The sequence below is a fragment of the Lithobates pipiens genome, unplaced genomic scaffold, assembly GCF_037356315.1.
Source record: "Lithobates pipiens isolate NorthernLeopardFrog02 unplaced genomic scaffold, aLitPip1_a1.2 Scaffold_22, whole genome shotgun sequence".
Taxonomy (NCBI): domain Eukaryota; kingdom Metazoa; phylum Chordata; class Amphibia; order Anura; family Ranidae; genus Lithobates; species Lithobates pipiens.
Genome location: NW_027507784.1, coordinates 44,074,858 through 44,088,505, shown reverse-complemented (window position 1 = coordinate 44,088,505; position 13,648 = coordinate 44,074,858). Strand labels below are relative to the sequence as shown.

The 13,648-nt window shown below is 47.6% G+C and overlaps 1 protein-coding gene across 1 annotated transcript; it reads left to right on the top strand.

Moving 5' to 3' along the window:
* The first annotated feature begins 1,029 nt into the window (after nucleotides 1–1,029).
* LOC143923708 (contactin-6-like) lies at nucleotides 1,030–13,402 on the top strand. Its single transcript, XM_077447513.1, has 2 exons — nucleotides 1,030–1,240; nucleotides 9,383–13,402. The coding sequence occupies exons 1-2, from the start codon at nucleotides 1,117–1,119 to the stop codon at nucleotides 9,784–9,786; spliced, it is 528 nt and encodes a 175-aa protein (XP_077303639.1). The 5' UTR covers nucleotides 1,030–1,116; the 3' UTR covers nucleotides 9,787–13,402.
* Nucleotides 13,403–13,648: the final 246 nt, after the last annotated feature.

Sequence of the window (13,648 nt, the reverse complement as noted above, 5' to 3'; positions counted from 1 at the left end):
TGCGCATGCGCGAGTTGCGCAGCGCTTTGTGAATGGGACGCGCTGTGTTCTGGAACACACAGTTCCCAGAACACAGCGCGACCCATTACCCAGAAGACAACGCACGGAGGAGAGAAGACAGAACATCACCGTGGAGGAGGAAGAGGCAGATTAGGATGATATGCCTAGCAACAGGCATTTCTGGTATGTTTAAAAAAAAATAAAAAATTATTTTTTTTGTTTTAGATTTTTGGCTAATTTTTAATGTACTTCTGTTTTTCAGGGTGGCCCTCCACTTTAAGTGGTTAATTACTGCTTCAAGGCAGGCTGCAAAAGTGAAAATATAAAATAAGACATGACCCTTGAGCTGCACACTCTGATTCCTGAAATGGCCACCATTAGGCTGCTTTCACACTGCAGCGGGAGCGGCATCGGCGGTAAAGTGCCGCTATTTTTAGCGGCGCTTTACCGTCGTTTTAGCGGCGGTGTGCGGGCGGTAGCGGGGTGGTTTTAACCCCCGCTAGCAGCCGAAAAGGGGTTAAACCCGCCGGCAAAGCGCCGCTGTAGCGGCGCTTTGCCGGCGGTATTGCCGCGGTGTCCCATTGATTTCAATGGGTAGGAGCGGTTTAGGAGCGGTGAATACACGGCTCCTTCACCGCTGCAAAGATGCGGCTAGCAGGACTTTTTTCACCGTCCTGCCAGCGCATCGCTCCAGTGTGAAAGCCCTCCGGCTTTCACACTGGAGTTAAAGGGGCCAGTTTTTTTCAGGCGTTACACAGGCGCTATTTTTAGCGCTGTAACGCCTGAATACCGCCCCAGTGTGAAAGCAGCTTTAGGGTGTTGTTCCTGACCCTTCTATGGAAAATGTGTCAGTAAAATCTTTATTATAATGATAAATAATGTGTTTTCTATAGGTAGAGATCACTGAGAATGTCATGTCTTGCAGTCCTCTGTGTGCCTCTATTCATACAAATGTTAATTAATTTGTTGTTAGTTAATATATATATATAGATGCTATAAAGGTCATGTGCGGTATACCAAACACAGACTTTGCAGACATCTCTTCTCCCTCTGAATGGAGGCTGTGAACAGAAGATGTCCTCCTCACCCCCTCCTCCCTGACTCCCTCCCATATTAATGGTTGCAAAAATGAAAGTGAAAATAAAAACACGATCCTTGGACTTCCACACTACGCCCGACTCCCAGGAAATGTCCGAAGAATGTCTGAAGACTTTGTTCCTGATCCTTCTATGGCAGATGTGTGAGTAGAATATTTATTATAAATGGCAACCTTCAAATAATGTGTTTTCTATATGTAGAGATCACTGAGCATGTCATTTCTTGCTGTCCTCTGTGTCCAGCCTCCTCTAATTAATTTGTTGTTGGTTGGTAAATATACAGTGGTGTGAAAAAGTGTTTGCCCCCCTTCCTCATTTCCTGTTCCTTTGCATGTTTGTCACACTTAAGTGTTTCGGAACATCAAACCAATTTAAACAACAGTCAAGGACAACACAAGTAAACACAAAATGCAATTTGTAAATGAAGGTGTTTATTATTAAAGGTGAAAAAAAATCCAAACCTTTATGGCCCTGTGTGAAAAAGTGATTGCCCCCTAAACCTAATAACTGGTTGGGCCACCCTTAGCAGCAACAACTGCAACCAAGCGTTTGCGATAACGTGCAATGAGGCTTTTACAGCGTCCTGGAGGAATTTTGGCCCACTCATCTTTGCAGAATTGTCCTAATTCAGTTACATTAGAGGGTTTTCGAGCATGAACGGCCTTTTTAAGGTCATACCACAACATCTCAATAGGATTCAGGTCAGGACTTTGGCTAGGCCACTCCAAAGTCTTCATTTTGTTTTTCTTCAGCCATTCGGTGGTGGACTTGCTGGTGTGTTTAGGATCATTGTCCTGCTGCAGAACCCAAGTTCGTTTCAGCTTGAGTACACGAACAGATGGTCGGACATTCTCCTTCAGGATCTCTTGGTAGACAGCAGAATTCATAGTTCCTTTTATCACGGCAAGTCTTCCAGGTCCTGAAGCAGCAAAACAGCCCCAGACCATCACACTACCACCACCATATTTTACTGTTGGTATAATGTTCTTTTTATGAAATGCAGTGTTCCTTCTACGCCAGATATACTTGGACACACACCTTCCAAAGAGTTCCACTTTTGTCTCATCGGTCCACAGAATGTTGTCCCAAAAGTCTTGGGGATCATCAAGATGTGTTGTGGAGAAATTGAGACGAGCTTTGATGTTCTTTTTGCTCAGCAGTGGTTTTCTCCTTGGAACTCTGCCATGCAGGCCATTTTTGCCCAGTCTTTTCCTGATGGTGGAGGCATGAACGCTGACCTTAACTGAGGCAAGTGAGGCCTGCAGTTCCTTGGACGTTGTTGTGGGGTCTTTTGTGACCTCTTGGATGAGTCGTCGCTGCGCTCTTGGGGTAATTTTGGGCGGCCGGCCACTCCTGGGAAGGTTCACCACTGTTCCATGTCTTCGCCATTTGTGGATAATGGCTCTCACTGTGGTTCGCTGGATTCCCAAAGCTTTGGAAATGGCTTTATAACCCTTTTCAGACTGATAGATCTCAATTACTTTCTTTCTCAATTGTTCCTGAATTTCTTTGGGTCTCGGCATGATGTGTAGCTTTTAAGGATCTTCTGGTGGACCTTACTGTGTCAAGCAGCTCCTATTTAAGTGATGCCTTGATTGTGAACAGGTGTGGCAATAATCAGGCCTGGGTGTGGCTATAGAAATTGAACTCAGGTGACAAACATGCAAAGGAACAGGAAATGAGGAAGGGGGCAAACACTTTTTCACACCACTGTATATACAATATATATATATATAGATGCTATACAGTATAAAGGTCATGTGCGGTTAGGGTTGCCACCTGTCCAGGATTCACCTGGACAGTTTGGGTTTTGAATCATCTGTCCGCGTTTCAGTCCATCTGAAACCCGGACACATTTATTCAGACCAGGCTGTGGCTCCCCAAGTAACCCAGATAGTCATACACAAATCTGTTGCCGCTGCGGGCAGCTGTTTGAGATCAGGTTCGGCATCACTGAAGGGTGGGTTGATGATGTCAGCAAGAGCAATTTGGCCGTACCCACTGGTGCGCTCTGTGTGCTACATTTCTACTCTCCTTGGGGCACCCAAATATATCCCAGGCCTTTTATAATCCTATAGTGTTTACTGAAAAAAGAAAAAAATATTGCCCTGTGCCGCAAAAGTGTTCAGGTTTGGCTTGAAGAAAAGGTGGCAACCCTATGTGCGGTATACCAGACACAGCTGATTCATATCAGTTTAGCTCGGGTTATCTATCACAACAGTGATTGGTGTAGCACATTGTATGGAAAAGCAGTTTTGCGGAACTCTGGCTTCTGCAGAGCTGGAAGGACATGACCTGTCAATCAAGCCATGCTGGGAGTTTTAGTCCCTCGGCTGTGTTTCTATAATTTTTCCTGAAGTGCAACCAAGAACTTGTCTATATTTACTAATGCCCATCTCTGGTGAAAGAACAAATCCAGAATGTCTCTGCACTGCAAGGGTTAAATGCTTGGTTGGGTTTGCAGGGGGTAGGGGAGCACATAAAGCAGTTTTACTTATTAGATATTCATGGCGAAGTATATAAAAAAAACGTGGACGCGGGGACGCCGTAGCTTCACCTGCGTTCCACTATGGGCGGAAGTGACGTATCACGTTCACAGGTTGTGACCCCTGAAGACGTCAGACGCTCTGACGAAATGAGCAGGGTTTGGTCAAACATGATACGTCACTGATTATTCATCTTAATTTATTTATTTTGCACAGTTGATGATATGTTTGATCACTAATTTATGCACTAATTTTTGATTGACTTTGTGTATGTTCCATTGCAGTGTATCCGGTAAGAGCCCATTCACACAGGGGCAACACGACTTGTAGGCGACTTGAGTCAGGCAACTTGGACACGACTTGAGTTAAGATCACAGCGCGACTTGGGACGACTTCAAAACGACTTGTGATGACTTCAAGCCCGACTTGGGACGACTTACAAGTCGCCCCAGGCCAGGCGACTTTTGCCGAGGCCAAGCAGAGAATGAGCTCAAGGGGGAACTCCACGGCAAATTTCTGAAAAAAATTTGGCGTGGGTTCCCCCTCCGAGAGCATACCAGGCCCTTAGGTCTGGTATGGATTCCAAGGGGAACCCCCTACGCCGAAAAAACGGTGTGGGGGTCCCCCCCAGATCCACACCAGACCCTTATCCGAGCACGCTACCCGGTCGGCCAGGAAAGGGGGTGGGGACGAGCGGGCGGCCCCCCCCCTCCTGAGCCGTACCAGGCCGCGTGCCCTCAACATGGGGGGTGCCTTGGGGGGGGGGGCGTGCGGCCCCCCCACCCCAAAGCACCTTGTCCCCATGTCGATGAGGACAAGGGCCTCTTCCCGACAACCCTGGCCGTTGGTTGTCGGGGTCTGCGGGCGGGGGGCTTATCGGAATCCGGGAGCCCCCTTTAATAAGGGGGCCCCCGGATACCGGCCCCCCACCCTATGTGAATGAGTATGGGGTACAATGTACCCCTACCCATTCACCTGTGGAAAAAAAGTACAAAAAAAAAACACAACACAGGGAAAAAATATTTTATTGCACAGCTCCGGGGGTCTTCCGTCTTCGGGGGTCTTCTCGACGGACTCCTCCGCTATCTTCTTGTAGCTCTTTTACTAGCGGAGGAGTCCGGCTTTCTTCCTCCCCGCCGCCGGCCTCTTCTCCCGACTTCGGGGGTCTTGTCCCCCTCTTCGGTTCTTCTGCCGGGCCACCGCGCCTTCTTATAGCTCTTTTACAGGCGGTGGCCCGGTCTTCTGTCGTCGCCGCCGCCGCCTTCCGTTCTTCTTCTTCTCCAGGAGATGTTGACACGACGCTCTCTCCGGCCGGAATGCCAGAGCCGCCCTGCGCTGCCACTTATATAGGGACAATGGGGCGGTGTCACATGGGTTGATGTCACATGGGTTGGTCACATGGGTTGATGTCACATGGTGACCCCGCCCCCTTACCATGTGACATCAACCCATGTGACCAACCCATGTGACATCAACCCATGTGACACCGCCCCATTGTCCCTATATAAGTGGCAGCGCAGGGCGGCTCTGGCATTCCGGCCGGAGAGAGCGTCGTGTCAACATCTCCTGGAGAAGAAGAAGAACGGAAGGCGGCGGCGGCGGCGGCGGCGACGACAGAAGACCGGGCCACCGCCTGTAAAAGAGCTATAAGAAGGCGCGGTGGCCCGGCAGAAGAACCGAAGAGGGGGACAAGACCCCCGAAGTCGGGAGAAGAGGCCGGCGGCGGGGAGGAAGAAAGCCGGACTCCTCCGCTAGTAAAAGAGCTACAAGAAGATAGCGGAGGAGTCCGGCGAGAAGACCCCCGAAGACGGAAGACCCCCGGAGCTGTGCAATAAAATATTTTTTTCCTGTGTTGTGTTTTTTTTTTGTACTTTTTTTCCACAGGTGAATGGGTAGGGGTACATTGTACCCCATACTCATTCACATAGGGTGGGGGGCCGGTATCCGGGGGCCCCCTTATTAAAGGGGGCTCCCGGATTCCGATAAGCCCCCCGCCCGCAGACCCCGACAACCAACGGCCAGGGTTGTCGGGAAGAGGCCCTTGTCCTCATCGACATGGGGACAAGGTGCTTTGGGGTGGGGGGGCCGCACGCCCCCCCTCCCCCAAGGCACCCCCCCATGTTGAGGGCACGCGGCCTGGTACGGCTCAGGAGGGGGGGGCCGCCCGCTCGTCCCCACCCCCTTTCCTGGCCGGCCGGGTAGCGTGCTCGGATAAGGGTCTGGTGTGGATCTGGGGGGGACCCCCACGCCGTTTTTTCGGCGTAGGGGGTTCCCCTTGGAATCCATACCAGACCTAAGGGCCTGGTATGCTCTCGGAGGGGGAACCCACGCCAAATTTTTTTCAGAAATTTGCCGTGGAGTTCCCTCTTGAGAGCTGATAATTCTGTCAAAGTCGCCTCCGTATAAACGGAGATCCGACTTGGAGGCGATCTCCATTGAAATCAATGGGTACCAGTCGCCTACAAGTCGGATAGAAGTAGTACAGGAACCTTTTCTGAAGTCGGAGCGACTTCAGTAGTGTGCATTAAGACGGCTCTCATTCACTTACATTGCTTTTTAAATGTTGTCCGACCTGAGGCGACCTGAGGCGACTAGGGGCGACCTGAAGTCGGATCAGGAGTTGCCCCTGTGTGAATGGGCTCTTATTCTTTAGTTTTATTTCATTTATTTGTACTATTTGCACTTTATAATTAGTCAATTACCAGAATAGTAGCACGGTTTGCCACACACACTTTCACATTTCTATTATTCACAACTTTTTGCATGGGCAGCTGATGTTACATATTCACAATTCATATGTGCCGGTAGGGAGCAATTGTTCCTGTATTTCACATAAAAATACACAACGAACTGGTCCATTGACACAATATTGGTCCAATTCGTTTTTGGAATTGTGTAATTTGTTTCTTATTTTCAGCATGCTTTTTGAATATTCAGAAATCAGAATAGCTGGTTGTTAAAGTGGAAGTAAACCCTGTGTTTAAAGTTATACCTACAGGTAAGCCTATAATAAGGCTAATGCCGCGTACACACGACCGGACTTTTCAACATCAAAAGTCTGACGTAATGATTCAGGCAGACCATTCGATCGTGTGTGGGCTGCAGCGGACTTTTGATTTGCAAAAGTCTGACAGACTTTAGAAATGGAACATGTTTCAAATTTTTCTGACCGAACTCCGCCGGACCCAGTTCCTACTGAGAAATCCGCTCGTGTGTGTGCTAGTCTGACGGACAAAAACCAACGCTAGGGCAGCTATTGGCTACTGGCTATGAACTTCCTTATTCTAGTCCAGTCGTACGTCAGCACGTTCAAATCCGTCGGACTTTGGTGTGATTGTGTGTGGCCAAGTCTGTTCATTCGGAAAGTCCGTCAGAACTCTGTCAGAACTCCGTCAGAACTCAGTCGAAAGTCTGTCGGACCTAGTCCCTCGAAAAGTCCGGTCGTGTGTACGCAGCATAAGAGTTAGGTATAGTGAATATATATCCTAAATCATACAGGTTTAGGAGATATTCACACTACATGCAGCCGGTGACGTCACCGGTGCATGCGCTCTAAAGAGGCGATATACCCGTGCCATTCCTTCAGAGCTTCGTCCATGACCAATTAGATGGCCGGAGGATGCAAACCTGGAAGGAAGACCAAGGTGGAAGCACCTGTCAGCGGTGACAGCTTGGCATTGGAAGGCTAAGGTAAGTATTTCATAATGTGTTAGTTTGCAATGATACTAGCACATTATGCCTTTACCTTGCAGGGTTACAAAAAAATTTGGAGTATATGGCCGCTGGCGTTATTAACAACCATGACTCATCTGGTTAAAAACAAAACAAATGCTAGTAAAAAAAAATTCTCTTTTTTTTTTTTTTAACATTCTGCTGAAAACTTTGTGAATCAGTACTGCTTGGACCTTGAAGATGGGGGCACACCCCGAAAGCTTGTCCTGAAAAATTGTATGTTAGTGCAAATAAAAAAAAGTATCAGGGACGGTACTCATTTTTCTACCAAAAAGTGTTCAAAGGGTTAATAAAAATACAACACCAGTTTTGGACAAGCGCCTTATTAAAAAAAAAAAAAAAAAAAACAGAAACCCTGACCCTGTCCAGGGACACAGCAAAATAACAGGTAGCCATAGGGGTCTACTCATTGGGTGAGTGTCATGTGGATAGGAGGGCAGCATCAGGGGTGTCAAACTCAATTTCATAGTGGGCCACATAAGCATTATGATTGCCTTCAAAAGGGCCGGTTGCATCTGTAAGATTCGATGTCCAGCGCATCCCCTCCCCTTACATTAGATGTCAAGAGCCACCCCACCATCTGCAGTTGAGTCCCCTACTCTCCCTAATATCACAGTGCACCCCCCTTTCCTTTTGCTGCTGCTGGAGGGCTGCAGGAGAGGTGCGAGGGCCACATGAAATGGCCTGGAGGGCCACATGAAATGGCCTGGAGGGCCAGATTGGGCCCCTGGGCCTTGTGTTTGACACCTGTTAGGTAGAGGAACCAGATGGGTCAGTGTAGCAGTCAGGTAGATCAGTGTAGTACTCAGTGAAGGAATCAGGTAGGTCAGTGAACGAATCAGGTAGGTCAGTGTAGTGGCCAGTGCAGGAATCAGGTAGATCAGTCTAGTGTAGGGTGACCAGACATCCCCGGTTTCTGGGGACAGTCCCCGGATTGAGGACACTGTCCCCGAACCAAGTTTGTCACCGGATGGGATTTGGCTGGGGCAATTTCAAAGACAGTCAGTGCAGAATTAAAAACAAAAATCTGAATTACTCCCCCCCCCCCCTCCACCGCTCCTACTAGCTTTAGTACTACTTGAATTATGGTTGTTATTCTGTGCCCCTTTCTGATGATCATGTGCTGGTCGGAGCAGAGAGAATATTTCTTCAGTTTTGGGTGCATGCTCGTTCCGCTCCTGTTCCCATGTTCTTCTGCCTTGGCTCAAGTCCCAGCCAGCCACCTGCCCATCTCCTTGCCTTTCTCCGCTCCCCACCCATAGTAGCCATGGCCCGGAGAGTAAGAATTGACAGGCTGTGAGGCAGGCAGTGGTGAAGGGCAGAGAGTCACTAATTGCTGCCATTACTAGTAATAAAAAAATATGTCCCCAGATTTCATTTAAAAAATCTGGTCACCTTATTCTAGTGATCAGTGTAGAGGCCAGTGTAGGAATCAGGTAAGCCAGTGCAGGAATTAGGTAGGTCAGTGTAGTGGCCAGTGTAGGAATAATGTAGGTTAGTGCAAGAATAAGGTAGGTCAGAGTAGAGGCCAGTGTGGGGATCATGTAGGTCAGTGTAGTGATACACATTATATACAGTATACATTAAATATTGCACTTAGATGGTGCTGCTCTCTCTGTCCTTTGTGTTCTCAGAGTCCATTCTAGCTCCCACCCACCCTGCCTTTACTTACCATCCTACCCCCCCAACCCCCACACTGTTCTCACTTAACCACCCCCCCTCCCGCCCTCACCCCAGCCTTACCCAAATCCCGAACTCCCCTGAACCACCTCCAAACCACCCCTCTACCTACTCTTCCTAGGCGATAAGTATCGGTAATTGATATCAGCGAGTACTTAAAAAAGTATCGGTACTCGTACTCAGTGTTAAAAAAAATGGCAATGGTGCATCCCTAGTTATACATTTATATCCATATTGTAAGTGTATAATGGTTTTTGGTCGATTTGGGAATCCTACAGAACCAAACTGCTGATGAATAGGCTCTTATTTCATTTATCTTTTATATTTATTATAATTGTAATCTAACCTTTGTGTATGCATGGTTCATGTTTTGTTTTTGCTCTTCAGCTTTTCTGCACAATGAAGCCGCCTTGGTGGTTTTCGCCCCATCACCACACAGAGCCCAACTGGGAGAGAACATTGTACTGCCGTGTTCTTTCAAAGTGGATGACCCTTCAATAAACATTCAGTTCTTCGCCATGTCGTGGCTTTTCCAGGGCAAGGAGGTTCTGAGGTTTGACAGGAAGGGGACATTGTCCCAACCGAGAATGTTTATTAATCAACAGGACATCACCAAAGGAATCGCTAATATGGAAATCAGAAACATCACCATCAACGACATTGGAAAATATAGATGTACAATAACCTACAGTCCACAAAAGAAATTCAAGGATATTGACCTCAGTGTTTATGGCAAGTATCATATACAAACATCAAACAGCAATGTATGTAGTGAGCGCACCAATCATTAAAGCAGCTAGCGCACAACGTGACGGTACCAACCCTTGTAATCAATATAATTCAGTAGATGTGCAGCCCTAGATGAAAGTGATCCAATATTATAGCAAAACAAAAGTATATATGCAATGAACCCAATACTTGTGAGATGTAAATATATATATATACGGTAGCTAAGATAAGATGTCCATATAATGAGAGATAGACAGCACTGGATAAATTCTGTGATTAACAGCACTCGCTAAATAAAGTGACAACCCAATATGGAATACAACAAAATACAACTGTGGAAAAAACTGTGTTAAAAATAAAAATGATCGGTGCGCGAGGCTTGCAGGATGGCCGCGATCATCTAGAGCCTTGCGGAACAACGGGACCCTCAGCGCACGGCACGGCTCACTAATCATCCCCCAAACAGCCCTGACAGCTCCCCACACATCTGGGCACACACTGATCGGGGGTCCGGCAAAACGGAATTTGGGGCCGCTGTTCGCATCGCTAGGAGAAGGGGAGAAATCCAAGATGGCCGCCGCAGCACAGCTCCTGTCACAGGAACACCGCTCCACAGGCTTGGTGGACTACAAGTCAGAGACAGCTCTTGCATCTGCCCACACTACTCCGGGAAATCGCATAGTAGTCCATTACGTGTAACTTACCTGACACAGGAGCCAGCAAAGTCACCGCTGTCCCCTGTAGTCTGGCGCATCCATCTTCTCGGTGGGGTCTCGCAGCTCCGCCGCTGTCATTCGGCAAAGCCGCGATGACGTCACTTCCGCGCACGGGAGCCGACACGCGCGGCTTCTCCGTCGTTGACGGCGCCGCGCTCAGTGCGCTTGCGCGCCGCTGTCTACGGCGCATGCGCCGTAGACAGCGGTGCCTGTCTTCGGACAAATATCTCCTAAACCGTATAGGTTTAGGAGATATTTCTTGGACCTACAGGTAAGCCTTAATCTAGGCTTACCTGTAGGTCAAAGTGTGTTGTAAGAGTTTACAACCACTTTAAAGCTTCCATTAAAGACACTGTGGTTTCCAACCACTACTTGGTGATTTTGACAATCCTTGCTGGCTCCAGAGGTAGCCCCACCAGACATTGGAGACTAAACGAGTCTCTACTGTCTGAGCCAACAAGGGTTGTAGAACTTGAAAAAGCCTTACAAGAGTACTTCTCCCTTAACACAACGGAGGATATTTCCCCAGAAACGCTTTGGGCAGCGCACAAAGCTTTCATCGGGGCAAGCTCATTCAGGTGGCCACTCATATTAAACGTGAAAGACAAGCAGACATCACCAAGCTAGAAAAGGAATATTCAAGATAAAACCTAGCCCTAACCACTAAAGCCGAAAAGTCCATCAGATGGTCCGGCCATAAATTCTACACGCAGGCAAACAAAATAGGTATACTATTGGCCAACAGATTATCCCCTAGAGTCAAATTAAACACCTTATCCAAAATTAGAGTCACGGGTCAGCCTCCCACGTCCAATACGATAAAAGTCCTGGATGCTTTCCAGGGTTTTTACTCTTCCCTTTACAGCAGCCCAAATCCCTCCAATGCAAATCTCATTCCCCAATTTTTGGAGGGTCTCCCTATACCCTCACTTTCTGATGCCCACAAACAAAAAATGGAGTCACCCATCACGGTGGAAGAAGTTCTGGGAGTCATTAAAGACCTTAAAAAGGGATCTGCCCCAGGTCCCGATGGCCTATCGATACCCTACTACAAAGGTTTTGCTCATACTTTAGCCCCCCATTTAACTAGCTTTTGCAATTACAAAGCCAATGGAAAGCCCCCTAGATCCCCACCTAAACACGGCATTTATTACAGTCTTACCTAAACCTGATAAGAACTTGGAAGATGTCAGTAACTACAGGCCTATCTCTCTCATAAACAACGATTTAAAAATTCTCACAAAAGTAATGGCCAATAGGCTGGCATCCTTCATTGGACAGTACATCCACAAAGATCAAGTCGGGTTCATACCCGGCAGACAGGGACCTGATCAAATTAGACGGGCGGTAGATATTGTATCGATCTTGCAATCTAATTGGAAGGGGGGACCTAAACAGCTGGGCTTCCTCTTATCCCTCGATATCCAGAAGGCCTTTGATTCGGTCTCCTGGCAGTACATCTTCCAGCTCTTTGAAAGGTGGGGATTTGGGGATCACTTCTACGTGCTCTCTACTCCCAAACAAAGGCCCAAATAAGACTTCAGGGATACTATTCCAAGCCCATACCCATCACAATGGGCACTAGACAAGGGTGTCCCCTATCACCCCTCATTTTCGCTATAGCCATTGAAACTTTAGCGATAGCTGTTCGTCATAACACAGACATTAGAGGAGTTCAGTACGGGGGTCAGACACACAAGTGTGGGCTTTTTGCCGACGACATACTCCTATTTCTCACCTCCCCCATCACTACCCTCCCCAGCCTATGTCGAGTCCTGGATGACTTTGCTAAAGTTTCGGGGCTGCAAGTCAACTATTCTAAATCCCTGGCTCTTAATATATCTCTTCCCCCCCAACTGGCCTCCTCTCTACAACATTTGTTTCCATTCCAGTGGAGCGACACTTCCATTAAATATTTAGGCATCTCACTGACAGCCAGGATAGAGACGCTCTTTGCTCAAAATGATCCCAAACTCTTCAGGGAATTGGAGGCTGACCTTAAATTATGGTCTAAACACGAATTATCCTGGCTGGGCCGGATCAATTCTATTAAAATGACCCTTCTCCCCAAAATCTTATACTATTTCCGGGCACTCCCTATCTTAGTAAGGAAGGACCATCTATGCTTATTACAAAGCAAGATATTAAAATATATTTGGGATAACAAGGGGTACCGCTTCCCACAAAACACGCTCTTTCTTCACAGGCGCAGGGGAGGGTTGGGACTTCCCAACCTTCACAAATACTACCTTGCAGCGCGCCTAGCCCAACTGTCCACGTTCTACTCTAAATACGAAAAACCGGATTGGATAGCCATAGAACGCCAAGCTGTTCCCTCTTATACCCTAGATTATCTACTATGGTGCTCTCCCAAAACTAGGTCTCCCATTCTCTTGCCTACCCTCTCTTACTCATGCTCCCTATGGAGAACCCCAGAAGTAGCTTTGCTAAATGCTCGACCTCCCTCACTTCCCAAAGCAACCCAGAAATTGATCCACTTTATTCTCCTAGGCACTAAAATTTCAATAGCAGCAGCTTGGAAACAACCCAGACCCTCGTTTCTTGCAGCTAAGAGAAAGATATCTTGGATCATGTCCCAGGAAAAACTATCCAGCATCTTGATGGACACCCCATCTAAATTCAAAAAGGTTGGGGAACCATGGGCCAGATATATGGGAGTCTCTCTCTTACCGGGAGTGCCCCCAAGCTCTCTCTATGCCTCTAGGCCTAACAAATAGCCTTGGTAGCCAAAAGCTAGACAATCATTATACCTAAACATCGGTCTTCCCCTTGTAACCAGAAGTAGCTTTCCCTTCCCAACCCTCTGTCTCTACTCCTCTCTCTCCTTTCTTTTCTCTCTCTTCTATAACCTATTTAAGAAGATTACTTAGATAGGCCGTTGATCAACATGATCATAATGCAGAAATTGTGTTCTTTAAGGGATCTCCCATCCTGCTGCTTCCCGGATGCCATCATCTCGGGGGATAGGAGGGACCTGGGGGCCGGCACTTCTCCTCTGACACAGCCTGTTCCCTTTGGGGTGTTGGGGGGGGGGGGGCTTGGTCTCTCTGACAGTCATATTGGGCTCGAGATGGCTCAGATTCCAATACCGTTATACCGTTATATAAACCGCTCACTTAGAGTATGTTACTGTTTGATTTATGGACATTCTCACAGACATGTTTGTGCTGATCATTGTCTAATGTCT

Coding starts and splice junctions, on each gene's coding strand:
- LOC143923708 (XM_077447513.1), top strand. CDS start 1,117: ATGGTTGCAAAAATGAAAGTGAAAATAAAAACACGATCCTTGGACTTC. Junction 1,241..9,382: donor GATCCTTCTATGGCAGATGT/GTGAGTAGAATA, acceptor TTTGCTCTTCAG/CTTTTCTGCACAATGAAGCC.